Raw genomic sequence first — 18753 nt, 5'->3', positions numbered from 1 at the left:
TGCTTCTTAATGTTAAATGTTCTGTGGAGGAGGAAATTTCTGCAACTGCAGAATGAATAGGAGTTTAAGGGGTTTCGGTTGAACTCAGTAATCAATTTTTGCAAATCCCAAGCTCGTGCTGACAACCTGCAGCAGCCAAGGGATATTAATGAAAATGTTCCTATTCTAATTGTGGAAGGAATTGTGCTCCCAGTTGAGGGAGCAGCCCTCTGCCACGTACAGCTCTGGGAGTCGTGTACTTCAGGGACACTGCCTGGTGGCACCAGCCTTGCAAGGTGTGACCCCTCAAGCACCTCCATGCCTGGCTTTGGGGCAGGGCTGGAGGTGACAAAGGCTGAGGAGAAGCCAGGCCTGGCAGAGCAGGATTTAAGCAGCTTGGAACAGCAACTCGGAGCCTTAGGAAGAGCAGAGAGGTGCTGCACACATGGGTCAGATGTCCTTGTGCTCAGGCTGAGTGTGCCTGGCAGGACACACCGTGCAGCAATGTGGCTTCTGGAATTGTCTGGGTGAAGTTGTTTTCTTCCCGTAAGCATACTGGGTTTAATTTTATTTTAAGCCATTAAAAAACTGCCCACTTTCCTGTGATCTGATTTCATCTTCCAGCTCTGTTACAGCTGCCAGAATGACCAAAATGTGGCTTCAGAAGAGTAGACTGGGATTTTCCTTCAATGCAGACGTGTTTCCAGGGCTTGTATTTCATAGAACCATGGAATGGTTTGGGTGGGAAGGAACCTTAAAGCTCATCCTCCTGCTATGGGCAGGGACACCTTCCACTAGACCAGGTTGCTCCAAACCCCTTCCAACCTGACCTTGAACACTTCCAGGGATGGGGCAGCCACAGCTTCCTGGGCAGTAAGAAGAGGGGTTTGGAGAGGGGTGGCCATACTCTCTGACTGAGAGATTCCCTGGGACAGTCATTATTTTTTAAAATGTACAGGATCCCGGGAGCAGGGGTCGATGGAAATCACCTGCTCCAGGTGAGATCTGAGCAGCAGGGGATGGCAGCTCTGCACATGGTGCAGGGAGGAGGCTTCTGGAGCTGCCTGTGCCCCAGCCATGGGAGTGCAGGAGCTGGAGCGGCAGGAACAGAGCCGAAGCAGTGCAGGCATCCCCACACGCTGCTGCCCTCGTCTGCTGGAGACTTTTACTCCACTGTAGTTTGGTGGGTGAAGGAGGAAACCTGTGCTGTGGTGCAGAGTCTGGTGGCCGAGCGTGACCCCGTCCGCTGGCGGTTCCACCTGACCCACTGGACTTTGCACCCAGGCACAACAGGCTCCGTCCCAGTGACCGCGTGCCCGTGACCCACATCGAGTCTGGCAAATGGCAAAGGGGGTTGAATGAGCAGAGCTGGGGCTGCAAGATTGTTACTTTTTATTCCAATGAGGCTGGTGAGGCCCTGGCACAGGTTGCCCAGAGAAGCTGTGGCTGCCCCATCCCTGGAAGTGTCCAAGGCCAGGTTGGATGGGGCTTGGAGCAACCTGGTCTCATGGAAGGTGTCCCTGCCATACTGGGGGTGGAACAAGATGAGCTTTAATGTCCCTTTCAACCAAACCATTCCATGGTCATGTGTCTCTGGTGTGGCTCTGGCTCTTTGGACCCACTGGAGATGGTGCAGCAGGATTTGACAAATCCTGATGTTAGTGGCAGTTGCGTTTGGTCCCTCAGCAGGAGCTGCCTTTGCACCTGGATGATTTAGGAGACTGAGTGTCAGGCTGGAATTTGGGTATGACAAACCTGGCACTTCCTCTGGGATTTCTTCATCCCCTCTCTTCCTGTTTGCTTGGGATTTTTTAGAGAGTTGCAGAAGACCTGACGGCAGGTGTGTGCTCTGTGCCAGGTGGGAGCAGCCACTCTGGGAGAAGAGGACCAGCCTGGTGCTCCCTACACCCGTTTGGCTGCTGGCTCCTTGGTTTGATGATGATGATGATGGTGGGGGGTGATGGCCAGGTTTCCAAACTGTCAGCCTGTGCCTTACCAGCACTCCTTGTTGATGCTGTTGGATACCTCCAGTTGAGTTCATGCTGTGTTGGTGTCAGGCTGTGTTGGCTCCTCCAAGCACCATGGCATGGGGTGGAGGCTCTTAAAGCAAGATAGGAGGCACAGCACTGTCAGTGGCCTCAGAGGACCCACTTCCTTCTTCCTGTGCTGCTCTTTGATGGTGGAGGGAGAACTGGAGGCTGTTGGAGGAGCAGGAGTGGAGCATGTCCCAGCTCCACCTGCAGCAGTGTGAGCCTAGGTGGCTGCTCCAGGTACCGGTGCTCCCATTTCAGGGTCCATCCTTCACCACAGGAACATCCTTCACCAACCTTCACTGCTGTCTTTTCAGTTTGTGAGATGTGGGACGTGGTTTTCAGTCCCAGTGACATTCATGGCTTGTGTTCCTGTGTCCTTGTCCCACAGAGAAGCAGGGTCCTGAGCGGAAGAGGATTAAAAAGGAGCCCGCCACCAGGAAGCCTGGCTTGCTCTTCGGCATGGGCCTCTCGGGGATCCGGGCAGGGTACCCGCTCTCCGAGCGCCAGCAAGTCGCTCTCCTCATGCAGATGACAGCAGAAGAGTCTGCAAACAGCCCAGGTGAGACCTGGAGGAGGGGTTTGCTCTGAGGTGTGAGTGGGCAGGTGGGACCTGCATCCCAAATGCTGTGTCTTTCCAGTTCCTGGCACCACCAGGAGGTTCAGGTGACTGAGCTGCCACCTCCACCGTGGTCCAAGGGGGCTGGTTTGCTGCTCTGTGGGGTCTCACCCATCCCACAGGGCTCTGCAGGTGACTCCAGCCATGGTGTCACTGGGATTTGCACGTGGCTGTGGTTACCCTTCCTTCCAGTGTCAGGCAGTAGCAGCAAGTGTCCCACGAGCTGAATCCAGGCCACTACTGAGCCTGCCCTAGCTGCTCAACTAGAGTTTTCATTCCATAGGAACCTCCTCCACATCAACTCCCTGTTTCCCACTGGCCTCTCAGCTATCTCAGTAAAGGAGGATTGTGAATAAAGACAAAACATCATCCTCTGTATGTTTTTTAATGTTTCTTCTTGTGGAGGGGGATAAGACGTGTAACCATTGCAGCTGTAACTCGAGATGTGGAGCAGCTGGAATGTGTTTACCACGGATTTTTATTTTGGTAATTTTTATCTGTTGCAAACATGACCCCCCCCCCCAGGGTTTTTGGAGGACTGTGTCACATCTGCATCCTACACACAACATCACAGCTTTTAGCCACGTATTTTGTTGTTCTTAACCAGTCTCGCTGCTGATGTTGCTGGTATTTGGAAAAACTAAAAGGGAAAAAACTGTGGAGTGTTCACTGCATTCCAGTGTTCTCCCAGGAAATGCACAGTCTCCTCCCAAGGCCATCAGACCTCACATGTGCTTGGTAAAAGGCTGCTTCCCTTGGGAATTGAGGTTTGAGGGTAAGGAGCTTCATTGTTGCTCCCGAATCACGGGATTGTCCACAGTGTTTGCCAGGACTCCAGTGGGCTCTGGCAGCCCGTGATTCCCATCTCCGTCGGACACACACAGGCTGCTCTGTTCACATCCACTTTGGAGGCTGGGTTGCCTCTCACTGCCATGTGGGGAATATTTAGGGAAGAGATGAAGCACGATGCATGAGCTCCCTCTAAAGGTTTAGGAATTCTTTGGAATTGCAGTTCCTGACTCTGCTTCTCTCCCTGCAGTTGACACAACACCAAAGCATCCCTCTCAGTCTACAGTTTGTCAGAAGGGAACTCCCAACTCTGCCTCCAAAACCAAAGATAAAGTAAATAAGAGAAATGAGCGAGGAGAGACTCGGCTGCATCGCGCCGCCATCCGAGGAGATGCCCGGCGCATCAAGGAGCTCATCATTGAGGGTGCAGATGTCAATGTGAAGGACTTCGCAGGTAACCAGCCTGGGAATCCCAACCCCTTCCCACCTGGTTGCGTGTTCCACCTCTCAGAATGGCTCCCACCACACAAAGTAGTTTGTTTATAACATGAGGTTGCTCCTTGGAAAGAGGGGATTAGCCAAAAATAGTGATTTCTCTCTTTGGGGAGGAAAGTCTCGTTGCTCTTTAAAAAACAACCAAACAACAAAAAACCACACAAAAAACTCCTGTCTGGGCAGGATCCAGAACAATCCCTGGGGCTACCCTGGCTCCATACACTGAAACTGTGTACAGGCCCTTCCGGTCCATTTCCTTTGCCATTCCACGTAGGTGCTGTCTTGGAGGTCTGGAGGGAGATTTGCAAAGGGAGATGTGCTGGCTTAGCTCTTTCTTTTTCTTAAAATAGAAGAAATTATGTGCACAGATACATTGCTAAGAGTGGGTTTGTGAAGTCATTGCTCTGGAGTTGGGGGCTCAATGCCTGCAGATTTCTGAGAGTTGCTTTTAAGGAATGTGGGGGTGCTGCTAATGGAGAGTGAATGTGAAGGGCAAGGTCAGATCCCACCAGGCACTGGAATTAGTGGAGGTGGTGACTGTCCTGAGCCTGGTAGAACCACCTCTGCCTCCTCCTCCTCAACAGTGCTGCCAAGCTCCTGCTTAGGGTGGTGGGATGACATGGGAACAACCCCAAGTCCTGCAGGGAGAAGGCAGCAATGAGATGATGGTGAAGGTGCTGTTCAAGCACCCCCGTGCTGATGGTGGGACTGGATCAGCCTTTCTTCAGCACGTCCAAGAACTCGACTTTGCTCTTTGCTGTTCTCTTTGCACGATTTTGGGGCTATAAATAGATATGGCTGTTCCTCCTCCCATATGATTAATCCGAGTGCCAGACTGAAGTATCAGTTGTGATTAATTCTGGGCACAGGTGCCCCTTCCGAAGGCTCCGAGTGAAGGTAACGGAACGCGCTCCCACGGCGCTATCAGCAAAACACCGGAGCAGCTGCGCCGGGAAACTTCAAAACAGGCTCTGCTTAAAAATAGTCTGTTTGAACACGATAAAATATTTTGTTCTGTGCTCTTCAGAGGTTTGTTTGAGAACTGAAGTCACTGTTACTGTTGAGATCTGCTGTTTGGTTCCCCCCCGAGCCGGTGTTCAGGCCTGACTGTGTGCTTGGAGAGCACAGAAAATATTTGTGAGGGCTGTGTGGGGCCAGTTTCAGATCCTTGTCTGCAGTTCAGAGCTCAGGCCCAGTCTGGGCACCAGTGTTTCCCTTACAGAGGAGTTGGAACCTAAAGCCAAACCTTAAATAGTGCTTAAAAGAAGGCTGGAGAGGGACTTTTCACAAGGACATGTGGTGCCAGGAGAAGGGGGAATGACCTTAAGCTGAAGGAGTGCAGGGTTAGATGGGATATTGGGAAGAAATCCTTCCCTGTGAGGGCGGTGAGGCCCTGGCACAGGTTGCCCAGAGAAACTGTGGCTGCCCCATCCCTGGAAGTGTTCAGGGCCAGGTTGAACAGGGCTTGGAGCAACCTGGGATAGCGGAAGGTGTCCCTACCCATGGCTGTGATTCCCTCCCAACCAAAACCATTCCATGATTCTACAAAGAGGAAGGGATTTCAGACCTGTCTTTCACGTGACAGCAGCAATTCTCTTAATTTCTCACATAAAACTTTCCCTTTCCATCTCCTGGGACCGTGTCCGCTGTGGCAGATGCTCTGCCTGTAGCACATGGTGTGACCAGAGGGAAACGTGGGATTGATTCTATGAGTGCCTGGCTGGAGTAGCAGGGCAGAGCTGCAGGTTCCTTCCTTCATGGGCATCCGGACAAACACAGCCAACTTGGCCATCAGAGCAACACCCCCCCATTCCACAGTGGTACCTGCAGCCTCTGTGCCTGGGGGTGACTCTCCCAGTCTGTGCATCTCCGTGGAGGTGCTGTCGTGTGCTGAGTGTCCCTTTCCCTGCAGGCTGGACGGCGCTGCACGAGGCGTGTAACCGGGGCTACTACGACGTGGCGAAGCAGTTGCTCGCGGCGGGCGCCGAGGTCAACACCAAGGGGCTGGACGACGACACCCCCCTGCACGACGCAGCCAACAACGGACACTTCAAGGTTGGGGGCTGCTGGATTTCATTGCTGGGCTTTTAAGGACTCTTTTGTAAACTTGTGCTTCGTGCAGCCAACTGTGAAAACACGGGGATTCTGGTTATTTAATTCTCATTTGCTGTTTAGTGGGCAGGAATTAGTGTTCAAGGCCAGGCTGGATGGGGCTTGGAGCAACCTGGTCTAGTGGAAGGCATCCCTGCCCATGGCAGGGGATGGAATAAGGTGTTCTTAAAAGTCCCTTCTAACACAATGATTTCCTTGCCTCAGAGCTGTTGTGTGTTTTACTTGGTGTTCCTCTGCACACAAGATAATTCATTCTTCTTCAGGAATTGGGAAGGGAACATGGCCTTGTGTCTTGTTCTTCACCCTTCTTTCCTGCCCAGGTTGGTTCTTAGAATCACAGAATCATTAGGGTTGGAAAAGACCTCCAGGATCATCGAGTCCAGCCATTAACCCAATGCTGCCACGCCCCACCACTAAACCATGTCCTTAAACACCACATCTTCGTGTTTTTTGTACTTCCAGGGATGATGATTCCACTGCTTCCCTGGGAATGTTGCTGGATTTTGTCTCCTTTTTAATTGCTGACTGTTAGTACCATGAGGCATGTCCTGAGGACATTCCCCTTATAGTTTTGTATGAAAGTTCTACAAAATACCTGGAATCAAAACATCATGAGCATCTTCAAGCCTCAGTTTCTCTTTTCAGGTGGTGAAATTGTTGTTACATTATGGAGGGAATCCTCATCAAAGCAACAGGAAGGGCGAGACACCTTTAAAAGTAGCGAATTCTCCCACCATGGTGAATCTGCTCCTGGGGAAGACCACGTACCCCTCCAGCGAGGAGAGCTCAACAGGTGAGACTGACCTGTCTGGGGCCAGGGCAGTGATGTTTGTGGCCTGCAGCTGTCTGTTAGTGCAGAGACATTAGAGGACAGTGAAGTTTAGATTCTTGTCAGAATATCCACACGCTGCTGCTGTGATCAGGAGCCCACCTGTAGCTGTAACCCAAATTCAGACAACATAACCAGCAGCTTTAGCTCCGGGAACTGTTTGCCCTAAGAGCCAACGTTGAGATCCCTTCCCTGGGACAATCAAGATGCAGGATTGGAAGCCAATTGCAGGTAAATGGATGTCTTACCTTTAAGACACGGGTAATTTCCGCGGAGAGGAGGAGGTTTGCATGTCTACCATGTGTTCCCATCCCTCGGCTGTCCCAGCACTGGTGTTTCAGGTTCTGCTCCCAGTCTGTCCTTGCTAGAGCCTGTCCCACCAGTGCCACTGTTGTGGGACACACTGCAGGTTTTAATTAGAGCTAGAGTTCCCAGTCTTATGGGGAGCCTTGACCTATGCTGTGTGCAGCCATAAACCTGTTACAAAGTTCTCGTGATACACTCAGGCTGTTGTTTTGAGGAGCACGCCATGCAGGTTGGAGCCAGGATGGCTGTTCTTTCCTAAAACATATCTCAACCTGGCATTCCAAGCTGTTGGCTGCCAACCTGGCAAAGTCTGAGTGAGGCCAAAGGGTACCAGGATTGTTCTTAGTGGTTCATGTCTGTTGTAGACCCCAAAGCCTCTCACAGCCTTTAACACGCTGTTCTTCTCTCTCTGCAGAGACCTCAGAAGAGGAGGATGCCCCTTCCTTTGCTCCCTCCAGCTCCGTTGATGGCAATAACACAGACTCAGAGTTTGAGAAGGGTTTGAAGCACAAGCCCAAGGCCCAGGAGCCGCCTAAAACCATCACGCCAGTGAAGGACGAGTATGAATTCGATGAGGACGATGAACAGGACCGGGTCCCGCCGGTCGATGACAAACATTTGCTGAAAAAGGATTACAGGAAAGAGACTAAAGCAAACAGTTTCATTTCCATACCCAAAATGGAAGTGAAAACTTATACTAAAAATAACACAATTACACCAAAGAAAGCTGCCCACCGCATCCTGTCGGACAGCTCGGACGAGGAGGAGACCAGCGTGGCCGTGGGGACGGGGGAGAAGCTGCGCCTTTCGACCCACTCGATCTTGCCCAGCAGCAAGATCCGGGAGCCCACCAGCACCAAGGCACCGAAGGAGAAAAGCAAAGTAAAAAAGAAGCGGAAGAAGGAGACGAAAAGCAAAGAGGTTCGATTTGGCAAAAAAAATGACAAGTTTTGTTCCTCTGAATCAGAGAGTGAAAACGTGGAGAGTGAGGAGGATGATAGAGACTCTCTCCAGAGCTCTAGCTGTGTAAAGGACTCGAGGCTAGTGCTAAAGGAATCCTCCTTGTTTAACTCTCTGTCTGCCTCATCAACCTCTTCTCATGGGAGTTTAGCATCCCAGAAACATAATCCCAATCTTACAGAACAGCACTCCAAGCACTGGAGGACGGACAATTGGAAAACCATATCTTCTCCAGCTTGGTCAGATGTCAGTTCCCTATCGGACTCCACCAGGACGAGGCTGACAAGCGAGTCAGACTATTCGTCCGAGGACTCGAGCTTAGAGTCACTAAAGCCAGTCAGGAAGAAACCAGAGCACAAAAAGAAAAACACCCCCCACAACGCTGTTTCTGAGAAAAAGAATTCATTCCATAGCAATGTGGATGGAGCAATTCCAAAGCTGGACAAGGAGGGGAAGGTTGTTAAAAAGCATAAAACAAAACACAAACATAAAAACAAGGAGAAGGGACAGTGTCCCATCAGCCAAGATATTAAAATAATCAAAACATTTTCTTTTGAGTTTGAGGACTCTAAACAAAAGCCTGAGAAAGGCTTGATAGTAGAGACAGAAAATCCAGTCGAAAACAAGTTGAAAGTGTTAAAACATGAGCGGGAACATGGTAAGAAGGAGGAAAAGCTCCCCAAAGGTAAAGTGGAGGAGAAGGAGTGGTTGTTTAAAGATGAGACTGGAAAATCCTCAAAAGAGGAGAAATCATTAAGAAAAATCAAAGATGGTAGTAAAGACCTGAGCAAATCCTTCAGAGAAGGATTGAGTAAATCAGAAAAAGAGAAACCTGTCAAGGAGAAATCTCCCAAGGAGGAGAAGCCAAGAATACACAAAGAGGACAGAAAGAAGAAGTCAAAGGACAAGCAGTCCAAATCTGAAAAAAAGAATGAGCTGAAGGAGGAGAAGGTTTCTAAACTAGAGAAAGAAAAATCCTTCAAGGAGGAGAAAGAAAAATGCAAAAAAGAAAAACTTTACAGGGATGAGTCTGGGTTTGATGAGTTTAATAACAAAACCCAATTTGCCGAAAGCGAGGACACGAAGTTCAGCCTTTCAGATGATCAGCAGGAGAGGTGGTTTTCGGACTTGTCCTCTGATTCATCCTTTGATTTCAAGGGTGAAGACAGCTGGGATTCTCCAGTAACAGATTTCAGGGAGATTAAAAATGACACCGTGGCAAAACTAATCATAGAACCCGTGAAAGAGGAAATTAAAGACAAGAAAAAGGAAAATAAAACAAAGGAGAAGAAGGAATACAACGAGAAGCGGAACGAAAAGGACACTTTCCTAAAGAAAAAGGAGAGGGATTATGTGGAGAAAAGCTCCGAGAAGAAAAAGGACCAAACAGACAGGCACAAAGTTACTCCCAGTTATTTGCCAGAAAAGGATAAGAAAAGGAAGGATTCTGTAGAGACTGTCAAGGAGAGGAAAGAGAAAGATACAGGTGAAACCAACAAAGACAGAAAAGATTCCTCTGATGGCTCCAAAGAGCGAAAAGATCCCAAGACGAAGCAGGAGGAGCCCTATCGAGATGACTTCAAAGACTATGGCTGTGAAACATTCTTCAAGGATAAGTCTGACCCTGAATTCAGTGGGAAAACCCTGGAGAGTTGGGAGAGGCACCATTCTGGGAAGGAAAAGGAGAAAAAAGATGCTCCCGATAAAGAAAAAAAAGAAAAGGTGAAGCCAGAAAAATACAAGGAAAAATCCAAAGAAGGCGACAAGGAGAAAAATGAAAAAGTTGTTCCGGAGAAAATTCTGAAGGACAAAGAACTAGAGAAGAGCTTCAAAGAGAAGAAAGAAACTAAGGAGAAGTACAAAGATCTTCACAGCAAAGATAAGGAGAGGAAGAGTTCTTTCGACCAAGTGAAAGAGAAGAAAGAGAAAAACTTCTCCACGGATCGTGAGGATTTCTCTGAGAAGAAGGATGAGAAGAAAGGCAAGGAGAAGAGCTGGTACAGCATCGCTGACATCTTCACGGATGAGAGCGAGGACGAGAGGGACGATTACAGCTTGAGTGGGTTCAAAGTGAGCGACTCTGCTGGGGGCGAAATGCATCGCCTGGACAGTCTGCAGGACAAGGACGATGCGGCTGCCGAGAAGGAGCTGTACCCCGACAAGCACCGCAAGTACTCCTCCGACCGGCAGCACTCGGAGAAGCAGAAGGATAAGGAGTCCAAGGAGAAGAAAAAGGACAAAGGAACATCAGAAGGGGGAAAGGAGAAGAAGGAGAAGAGTTCCTTTGAGAAACACAAAGAGAAGAAAGATAAAGACTCCACTGAGAAGTACAAGGACAGGAAGGACAGAATGTCCATAGATTCCACTCAGGAGAAGAAAAACAAGCAAAAGCTCCCAGAAAAGGTTGAAAAGAAGCACACCAGTGACGACAAGGTGAAAAGCAAACATAAGGAGAAACCAGATAAAGAGCATTCCAAAGAGAAGAAGTCTTCAAAAGGAGGGGAGTCGGAGAAGAGCCTGCTGGAGAAACTGGAGGAGGAGGCTCTGAATGACTACAGGGATGACTCCAATGACAAGATCAGCGAGATCTCCTCTGACAGCTTCACAGACAGAGGGCAAGAGCCAGGACTGACCAGCCTCTTTGAGTCTTCAAACCTTTCTCTTGCTGATGCTGCTGAAGAAAAGTTTAAGGACTCTCTCCCTTTACCCTGCCTGCAGGACAAACTCAAGGAGAAGGAGAGACATCGACATTCCTCATCTTCCTCAAAGAAAAGTCACGAGAAGGAAAAAACAAAGAAGGAGAAGACAGAGAAAAAGGAAAAAACAGAAGAATTCAAGGACTCCAGCAGCAGAAAGGATTCCACTCATTACGAAAAAGATTTCTCTGTGGATGGGGAGGCTTTTGGCTCTTCCTACAACATGAAAGCAGAGGCTGATGAGGAACCAGAGAAGAGCATTGATTACTTGTTTTCTGAAAAGAAGGATAAAAATGATTCTGAAAGAGAGTTGTCAAAGAAGGCAGAAAAAGAAAAGACTTATGGTTCCAGCACCATCAGCACAGCTAAAGAGAAAAAGAAGCGGGATAAACACAAGGAAAAATGGAAGGAGGAAAAGGAAAAGCATAGAGACAAACATGCAGATGGTTTCTTTAAACATCACAAAGATGAGCCGAAGTCAACGCTCAAAGACAAGGATGGGCCTCAAGTTACCACCTTTAAAGATAAATCCAAGGAGGACAACCTCAAATTCGGCGAAACCAAACTGAAGGAGAAGCTCAAGGAGAACCAAGACAAAGACAAATCAGACTCCATAAAAATAAGCAATGGGAATGAGAAAATAACCATTTCCAAAGACAGTGGCAAGAAGGATGCCAGGCCAAGGGAGAAACTTCTGGGAGATGGTGATCTGATGATGACCAGCTTTGAGAGGATGCTGAGCCAGAAAGACCTGGAGATCGAGGAACGCCACAAAAGGCACAAAGAGAGAATGAAGCAAATGGAGAAAATGCGGCACAGGTCCGGAGACCCCAAGTTAAAGGATAAGCTTAAGAGCTCGGAAGATGTGCGCAAGAGGAGTCTGGATCTGTCCACAAAGAAGCCGCTGTCGCTGGATACTCAGCTCAAGGACAAGAAACTCAAAGAGTTGGGTCCTCTGACTCCTATACTTTCACCAGAAAACAAGGCACAGCCTGCTGTGGGGACAGACTCCAAGGACTGGATCACGGGTCCTCAGCTGAAGGAGATCCTCCCGGCGTCTCCCAGGCCAGATCAGAACCGGCCGACGGGCGTCCCAACCCCAGCATCCGTTGTCTCTTGCCCAAGCTATGAGGAGGTGATGCAGACGCCCAGGACTCCGTCATGCAGCAATGAGGACTACACAGACCTGATGTTCGAGTGCGCAGACTCACAGCACTCACTGCCCATCTCCACCATGTCCATGAACGCCTGCTCCCCATCCTTCTTTGACAGATACACCAACGTTCCCAGTGGGCTCCCCGAGAACCCGAGTCAGACCCCGACTCGTACCATCCCCTCCACAAACCTCTATCGTTCCATCTCGGTGGACATCAGAAGGGCGCCTGAAGAAGAATTCAGCGTCGGAGATAAGTTTTTCAGACAGCAAAGTGTCCCGGCGACATCAAATTATGACTCTCCAGTGCAGCATTTAATGGAGGAGAAAGTTCCCCTTCCTTCTGTTCCTGCCGAGAAGTTCCAGTGTTTATCTCCTGGGTATTACTCCCCAGATTATGGAGTTTCCTCACCCAAAGTGGAAGCTTTGCACTGTGCACCGGGAGCTGTCAGTGGGGTCGCCCAGTCGCCTGAAAGTGTTTTTTCTGGTTTACAAGCAAAATCCTCCCCTTCGCACAGAGATGAGTTGCTGGCTCCTTCGGTGGAAAGTGCTCTTCCCCCTGACCTTGGCATGCCCTTGGATACCACGGAGGAGCAGCAAGCCACCGCCTCCATCATGCCACCAGAATCCACCTACCTACCACCCATCGAAGAAAACCATTTCAGTTCAGGTATGCCAGAACAAAACAACATAGACTGGGATAACCCTCCTTCCCGAAACCCGGACGCCGCCATTCCCCCTAGCCTGATGAGTACCCCCACAGAGCATCCTGTACCCTGGTCCATGGGCTCTGAGCTTCTGATGAAATCTCCCCAGAGGTTTTCCGAGTCCCCTAAACCTCCACTCTGTTCCCTAGAACCAATTCATCCTGCACCGGTAGCCTTCATTCCCACAGAGACTTCCTACCCCGTTTCTCCCATCTCTTACCCTCTGTCGGTGTCTGAACCACGGCTGGAGGAAGTCAAGGAGGATGCTGAGGAAGCAGTTCCTGGAGAGATAGTGAATGCCGAAGAGCAGGCTCCTTACATGTCCCCTACTAGGTTAGACACCTTCTTCAATAACTGCAAGCCTCTTCCAGAAGAAGCACCAGAGATCCCTCCAGAGCCCCCGTGTGTGCCAGCAGAACCTCAGGCCGAAGTTGTCACCGCACCAGAAAACAACTATTTGGAAAACAATAACGCAGCACCTGCAAATACGGAGGAGGCGGTGACGTGGCCCGATCCCTTCACCAACACTGAGGATGACTTGGACCTTGGCCCCTTCTCGCTCCCAGAGCTGCCGCTCCAGCCTAAGGACGTTGCGGAGACGGAGATGACCGAGGCAGAGGCGGTGGAGGAAAGCCCAGCAGCAGCTTCGGAGCCGAGCGCTGGGATCATCAAAGCCAGTGCGTCCGTGATAGCATCTGGCGAGCAGGAGGAGCCACCGGCCAACCAGGCAGCGGCTGCCCTGCCCGTGGACACGGAGCCACCAGCAGAGGAGCAGAAACCAGAAGTGGCTGCGCAGGAAACCACCTCAGAGGTGCTGAGCGTGGCTGAGGAGAAAGGAACAGAGGACTTGGAAACGCAGGTTTTCCAGCAGACCCCGTCAGAGTCCGCACAGGTGGAGAGCAAAGAGGTGGAGGCCGTGCACGAGGAGCTGTCATCTGCTGGTGGGGTGGCAGAGAGCAGCTCCCAGCCCTGTCCCCTGCCCGTGTCCAGCTGCGAGGGCACTGTTCCTCAGGACGGTGCTGCGGCCCGTGGCGGGAGCCAGGCCCCATCATCCCAGGCAGACACACCTCCGGGCAACGCTCAACCAGAAGTTGTGGAACCAATACAAAAACCAGTAGCAGAAGCTCCCAAACCACCCAAAATAGAAGAGATTCCTCAGCGGATTACCAGGAACCGGGCTCAGATGCTCGCCAACCAAAACAAGCAGAATGCCGCCTCAGCCGAGAAGGAATTTCCTCCCGTCTCCGCACCCGTCACACGTGCCAAAGGCCGCATCACGGAGGAGGAAGATTCCCAGGCTCAGCACCCGCGGAAGCGCCGCTTCCAGCGCTCCAACCAGCAGCTGCAGCAGCAGATCAACACGTCCACCCAGCAGACGAGGGAGATGATCCAGCAAACACTGGCAGCTATTGTGGATGCGATAAAACTGGATGACATCGAACCGTACCACAGTGACAGGTCCAACCCCTACTTCGAGTACCTCCAGATCAGGAAAAAGATCGAGGAGAAGCGGAAAATCCTCTGCTATATTACTCCCCAAGCTCCACAGTGCTACGCTGAGTATGTCACCTACACAGGCTCCTACCTGTTGGATGGCAAACCTCTAAGCAAGCTCCATATTCCAGTGGTGAGTCACCTTCTCTGTTTAGCATCAGGGACTGTCCCCTCCCTCGCTGCAAAAGGTACAGCCAAGTTTTCCCCCATGCCCTGTGACCACCCTTGCAATGCCTACATGTCCCAGCTGTGGCTTTAACCTGCTTTTATAATATGACACCAAACCTGAGCCTGGATAAGTCCATGGCTGTGTGTTAAATGCAGCCCCTGAGATGCTGCATTTTTGCAGGGAAGATCTTGGGCTGTGCTGAGGGACTCGAGATTTGGTCAGGCTTTAGAGCAAAGTTTGTATGAATCCAGTGGATTGAAGCTGGAAGGTTAAGTTGCTTTTACAGCAGTGTAGTAACAGGATAATGAACCTGGAACAGAGGAAAAGGATGGCTCTTAACTCCTGCCTTCATTTTCCCAAACTCTGCTATTTGACTTGGCACTGGGATCAGCATTTCCCTGCTGTGCTGATGAATGGCCTCACTAATACAAGTGCATCAATAATCTTAGTGCTGCAGGCAGTAAATCTGGATCCGGATGGAGGAGGGTCAGTGTTACCAGCCACACCAGGTTCTGTTCCCTGCTGTGCACAGGGTGAAGGACCTTGGGCTGTGGGTTCCTGCCACAGGGGTGTTGGCCCTGGCGTTGTGTTCACATCTTTTTCCTTCCTACACTTCCTAGACCAACCTGCTTCTCTGTTGGCAGCTGGGGCTGTGCTGGAGGAACACCTTGCTCCCCAGAAGGTGCAGGATAGATTGGTGCACAGGCTCCCATCCCAGGGCTCAGACCAGACTGCTCCTGGCAGTGGTTCTCCAACAATTAGACACGCTTGGACACCTGCACAACCTGCCCTAAGGCACGTGGAGGGGTTCAGGCTCTAGTTCTGGAGGCTGAGCTCTCCTCCCATCACTGGGCACCTTTTGCCTTATTGTCTCATGCTCAGTGAGGTCTGAGCAGCAGCGGGATCTTGTCCTTGGCAGACCATGGGGTGTCCCCCGCTCCCTCCCCAAGTCCACGACCAATGTGCATTTCAGGGTTCTGGCAGCACCCCAGGCTGTGCTCCCAGCAGTGATCCTGGCTCTGACTCTCTGGCTCTAACCCTGTGCCCACAGATTGCCCCACCGCCGTCGCTCGCCGAGCCGCTCAAGGAGCTCTTCAAGCAGCAGGAGGCCGTCCGGGGGAAGCTGCGGCTCCAGCACAGCATAGAGCGGGTAAGGGGGCACTCAGCTGGGGAACGGGGCCCAAATTTCCTCTGCTGGGGAGGCTGAGGCTGCCATGCTCACTGCTTTGCTCTTCCTCAGGAGAAGCTCATCGTCTCCTGCGAGCAGGAGATCCTGAGGGTTCACTGCCGGGCAGCGAGGACCATCGCTAACCAGGCCGTGCCCTTCAGTGCCTGCACCATGCTGCTGGACTCCGAGGTGTACAACATGCCTCTAGAAAATCAGGTCAGTGCCTGTCTCGGTGGGGAGAAGTGTCTCAGAAGTTTATCAGTGAGTCTCAGGACCCTTTGCTCTTCCTGATCAGGATCATCTCACACACTGGAAAGGTTTATTTTACTACTCCCTGGGTCTTTTCCTGTGGAAGGAAGAGGAGAGAGCCATGGTACTGCTACACTGCAGGAGGGATCCTGGGTAGGGACAGGGTCCTGGGATTTATTAGTGACCTGTGTATTGATCCAGGAGCTTTGTTTTATCCCTCAGCATTTCCCAGCCAAGTGTCTGTGCTGCTGTGATCTTGGCATGAGTTGAAGAAGACAGGGAGGTGCAGGTGCTGTGATGGGCTGACATGGTCAGATTCCCTGCAAAGCAAGTTAAAACAGGGAGTGTGTGCACACAGGCATATGCATCCCCACCCAAGGCTGAATCCTTGGAAAGGGCTTCAGGAGCAGCTGGAAGCAGCATGCTCCATCCTCCATCCCTGCAGTCACCTCATTTCTGAGGAGTGTGTGCCCCAGGAGGGGTTTGAATGTGGCCTGTGAGACCTGTAACTGCTTAAAGTACAAAAATAATCCCCCGTGTCATTCCTTTTGCTGTCCTTTCCTTAGGGAGATGAAAACAAATCAGTCAGAGACCGTTTCAACGCACGACAGTTCATTTCCTGGCTGCAGGATGTGGATGACAAGTACGATCGGATGAAGGTGAGAGCCCTGGGAGCCCCGTGCTCCAGGCTGGGGCATTCTAGAAGGGTCCCAGCTGTGGCTGGAGCCTGGAAGCTGCCTTAGTGGTTTCCAGCACAGAGTGGGTGTTGTGAGGTGGTCAGGGCAGGGTTGCATGGTGGGGATGCTCCCATGTGTGGCACAGCAGAGGGTTGGGAGCCTCTGCAGGGATTTGGGGAGCACAGTGGTCTCTGCTGTTTCCAAAAATGGGGAGGGGAGGCAGGTTCAGCTTGGGGCTGAATTCAGCTGGGATTCCCCCTCATGCCTCTGCTTGGAGCTTTCCCAGTCGGTTGAACCCTCAGGGGCTGCTCTTTGCCAGGAGCATGTGTTGCAGTGAGCCCAAAACCTGTGGAGAGCTTCAGGGTGTCAGGAGCCCGGGCAGTGATTCCAGAAAGCTCTGAGGGCCACACTCTAGCATGGGAAGGAGCAGGGACAGTTGAGCTGCAGCTGGTGACACGGAAGGGATTGGCAGGTCCCACGAAGGGAGAAGGTCCCTGTGGGGGCCAATGGGGACTGTGCCAAAGTGGTCATTGGTGGGGTCCGTGCTCTGGGGTACTTCCAAGCCTTTCAAACCCAAAGCTTCTGGGTTTGCCCCAGCTCCTGCTGGAACTGGGCTCAGCAGACATCCCAAATCCAGCTGTCATGTGTGTGGCATCCCTTACTGCATTTAGTGCTGTGCCCACCTCAGTGGCTGCACATCCCCTGGGTTTGCTGGGTGGGACGGGCAGCAGGACCCTCTCCTGTCCTCTCCCAGTCCGCCCTCACCTCCCATTGGTTTTTCCCAATCCAGACATGCCTGCTCATGCGACAGCAACATGAAGCAGCTGCCTTGAACGCGGTGCAGAGAATGGAGTGGCAGCTGAAGGTGCAGGAGCTGGACCCCGCAGGGCACAAATCCCTCTGTGTGAACGAGGTGCCCTCGTTCTATGTGCCAATGGTCGACGTGAACGATGACTTCGTGCTCTTGCCGGCATGACAGTTCCACCCCAGGAGACATCACTGAACACTGGCAAGGACGGGAGCGCTCCGAGGTCGGGCGGTCGAGCTCACATTCACCTTTACCGCTTGCTGATGAATCCCTGGTCAGAGGAGGAGGAAGCAGCTATCGGCAGAAAACAAAACAATAAGAAAAAATAATTGCACTTTCTTCACAACATGTCCCTCGCTTCCGGACTGACGGCAGCTCCGCGGGGCAGCGGGCCGGGCGCAGCTCCTTCCCACCGGCGGCTGCGGCAGGGAGGCACCGGGCAGTGCCGGCGGCGGGCACTCGGCGGCCCCGAGACTGGCCAGGGCGCGGAGGGAGGAGGCCAAGGACACCGTGTGTGTGTTGCAGAAGCTGCTGAGCGGGGCCAGCAACCACGTGAACCATGTACTTGTGAACACCGTGATTTCCAGCTCTCTGTTTTCCACCGGGCGCGGATCTCCTCTCGGAGAAGCTGCAGTAGGAAACCGTGGGGGGAGGGGGGGGTGTTTGAGTTTCTCGTTCCATCATGGGTATGTCTACAAAAAAAAAAAAAAAAAAAAAACCAACAAAAAAAAAGTCACAGAAAATCCCCAATTAGCAACAAAAAGACAGTGTCCAAGTTGGGCAGCGGCGACTCGGAGCGGGGACGGCTCCGGGATGTGCCCACAGCAGCCGCTGCCACCGTCGGGGACGAGCAGAGGAGCCGCCGGGGCGGCACGGCCGGGGAGACGGCGACGCAGAGAAAGGACTTTGCCAACTGTGTTTTTAATGGAGTAAAATCCACGTGGTTTATATATTTTTTCCTTTAATCTTGGGCATTTCGTTTCTCTTTCTGAGAACATAACTTGAAAACACTACAGAGCCAATACTCATATAAAGAAAAATTGTATCCCATAAATGCTGTACAGTTTTTATATACATTAACAATGTACTTTTGCTGCCTTCTAGATAATTTATTTTGCAACACATTACTGCACAGTTGTAAATAACTTATGTACTGTAACATCACTTTCAGTTATGTGTAAAGAAATAAATAAATTAATTAAAATTATCTTTGTATTTATAGTTCACGCTGGGCAGCACTTTCCTTGTCAAGGAAAGGGTTGCCCAAAGAAACTGTGGCTGCCCCATTCCTGGAAGTGTTCAAGGCCAGGTTGGAACAACCTCGTCTAGTGCAAGGTGTCCGTGCCCATGGCAGGAGTTGGAACAAGATGAGTTTTGAGGTCCCTTCCAACCCAAACCATTTCATGGTTCTGTGATTTTGAATATTGTTTTTCTCCCCTTTCCCTGCCCCTTTGTGTCCAGTGGGATTAGAAACCCTTCAGCTGGTTGTGATGGGGAGGACCATGGGGAGAGG

At 51.3% G+C, this 18753-nt stretch overlaps 1 protein-coding gene across 2 annotated transcripts in view; it reads left to right on the top strand.

Annotated features, from left to right (window-relative positions):
* ANKRD11 (ankyrin repeat domain containing 11) overlaps nt 1-18447 on the top strand; it is a 135195-nt gene extending 116748 nt beyond the window's left edge. For both annotated transcript variants that reach the window (XM_051805929.1, XM_051805930.1), the window contains 9 exons: nt 2401-2571; nt 3668-3871; nt 5825-5967; nt 6670-6817; nt 7575-14302; nt 15390-15488; nt 15579-15722; nt 16322-16414; nt 17223-18447. In XM_051805929.1, coding sequence (XP_051661889.1) covers nt 2401-2571; nt 3668-3871; nt 5825-5967; nt 6670-6817; nt 7575-14302; nt 15390-15488; nt 15579-15722; nt 16322-16414; nt 17223-17408 — 7916 coding nt within the window. In that variant the 3' untranslated portion in view covers nt 17409-18447. The remainder of the gene's footprint in view (nt 1-2400; nt 2572-3667; nt 3872-5824; nt 5968-6669; nt 6818-7574; nt 14303-15389; nt 15489-15578; nt 15723-16321; nt 16415-17222) is intronic.
* Nucleotides 18448-18753: the final 306 nt, after the last annotated feature.

Source organism: Manacus candei, unplaced genomic scaffold, assembly GCF_025592945.1.
Source record: "Manacus candei isolate 608988 ecotype Guabito, Panama unplaced genomic scaffold, ASM2559294v1 h1tg000065l, whole genome shotgun sequence".
Classification (NCBI taxonomy): Eukaryota; Metazoa; Chordata; class Aves; order Passeriformes; family Pipridae; genus Manacus; species Manacus candei.
The sequence above is the reverse complement of the archived record's forward strand: the minus strand, read 5'-3'. Positions and strand labels throughout refer to the sequence as shown.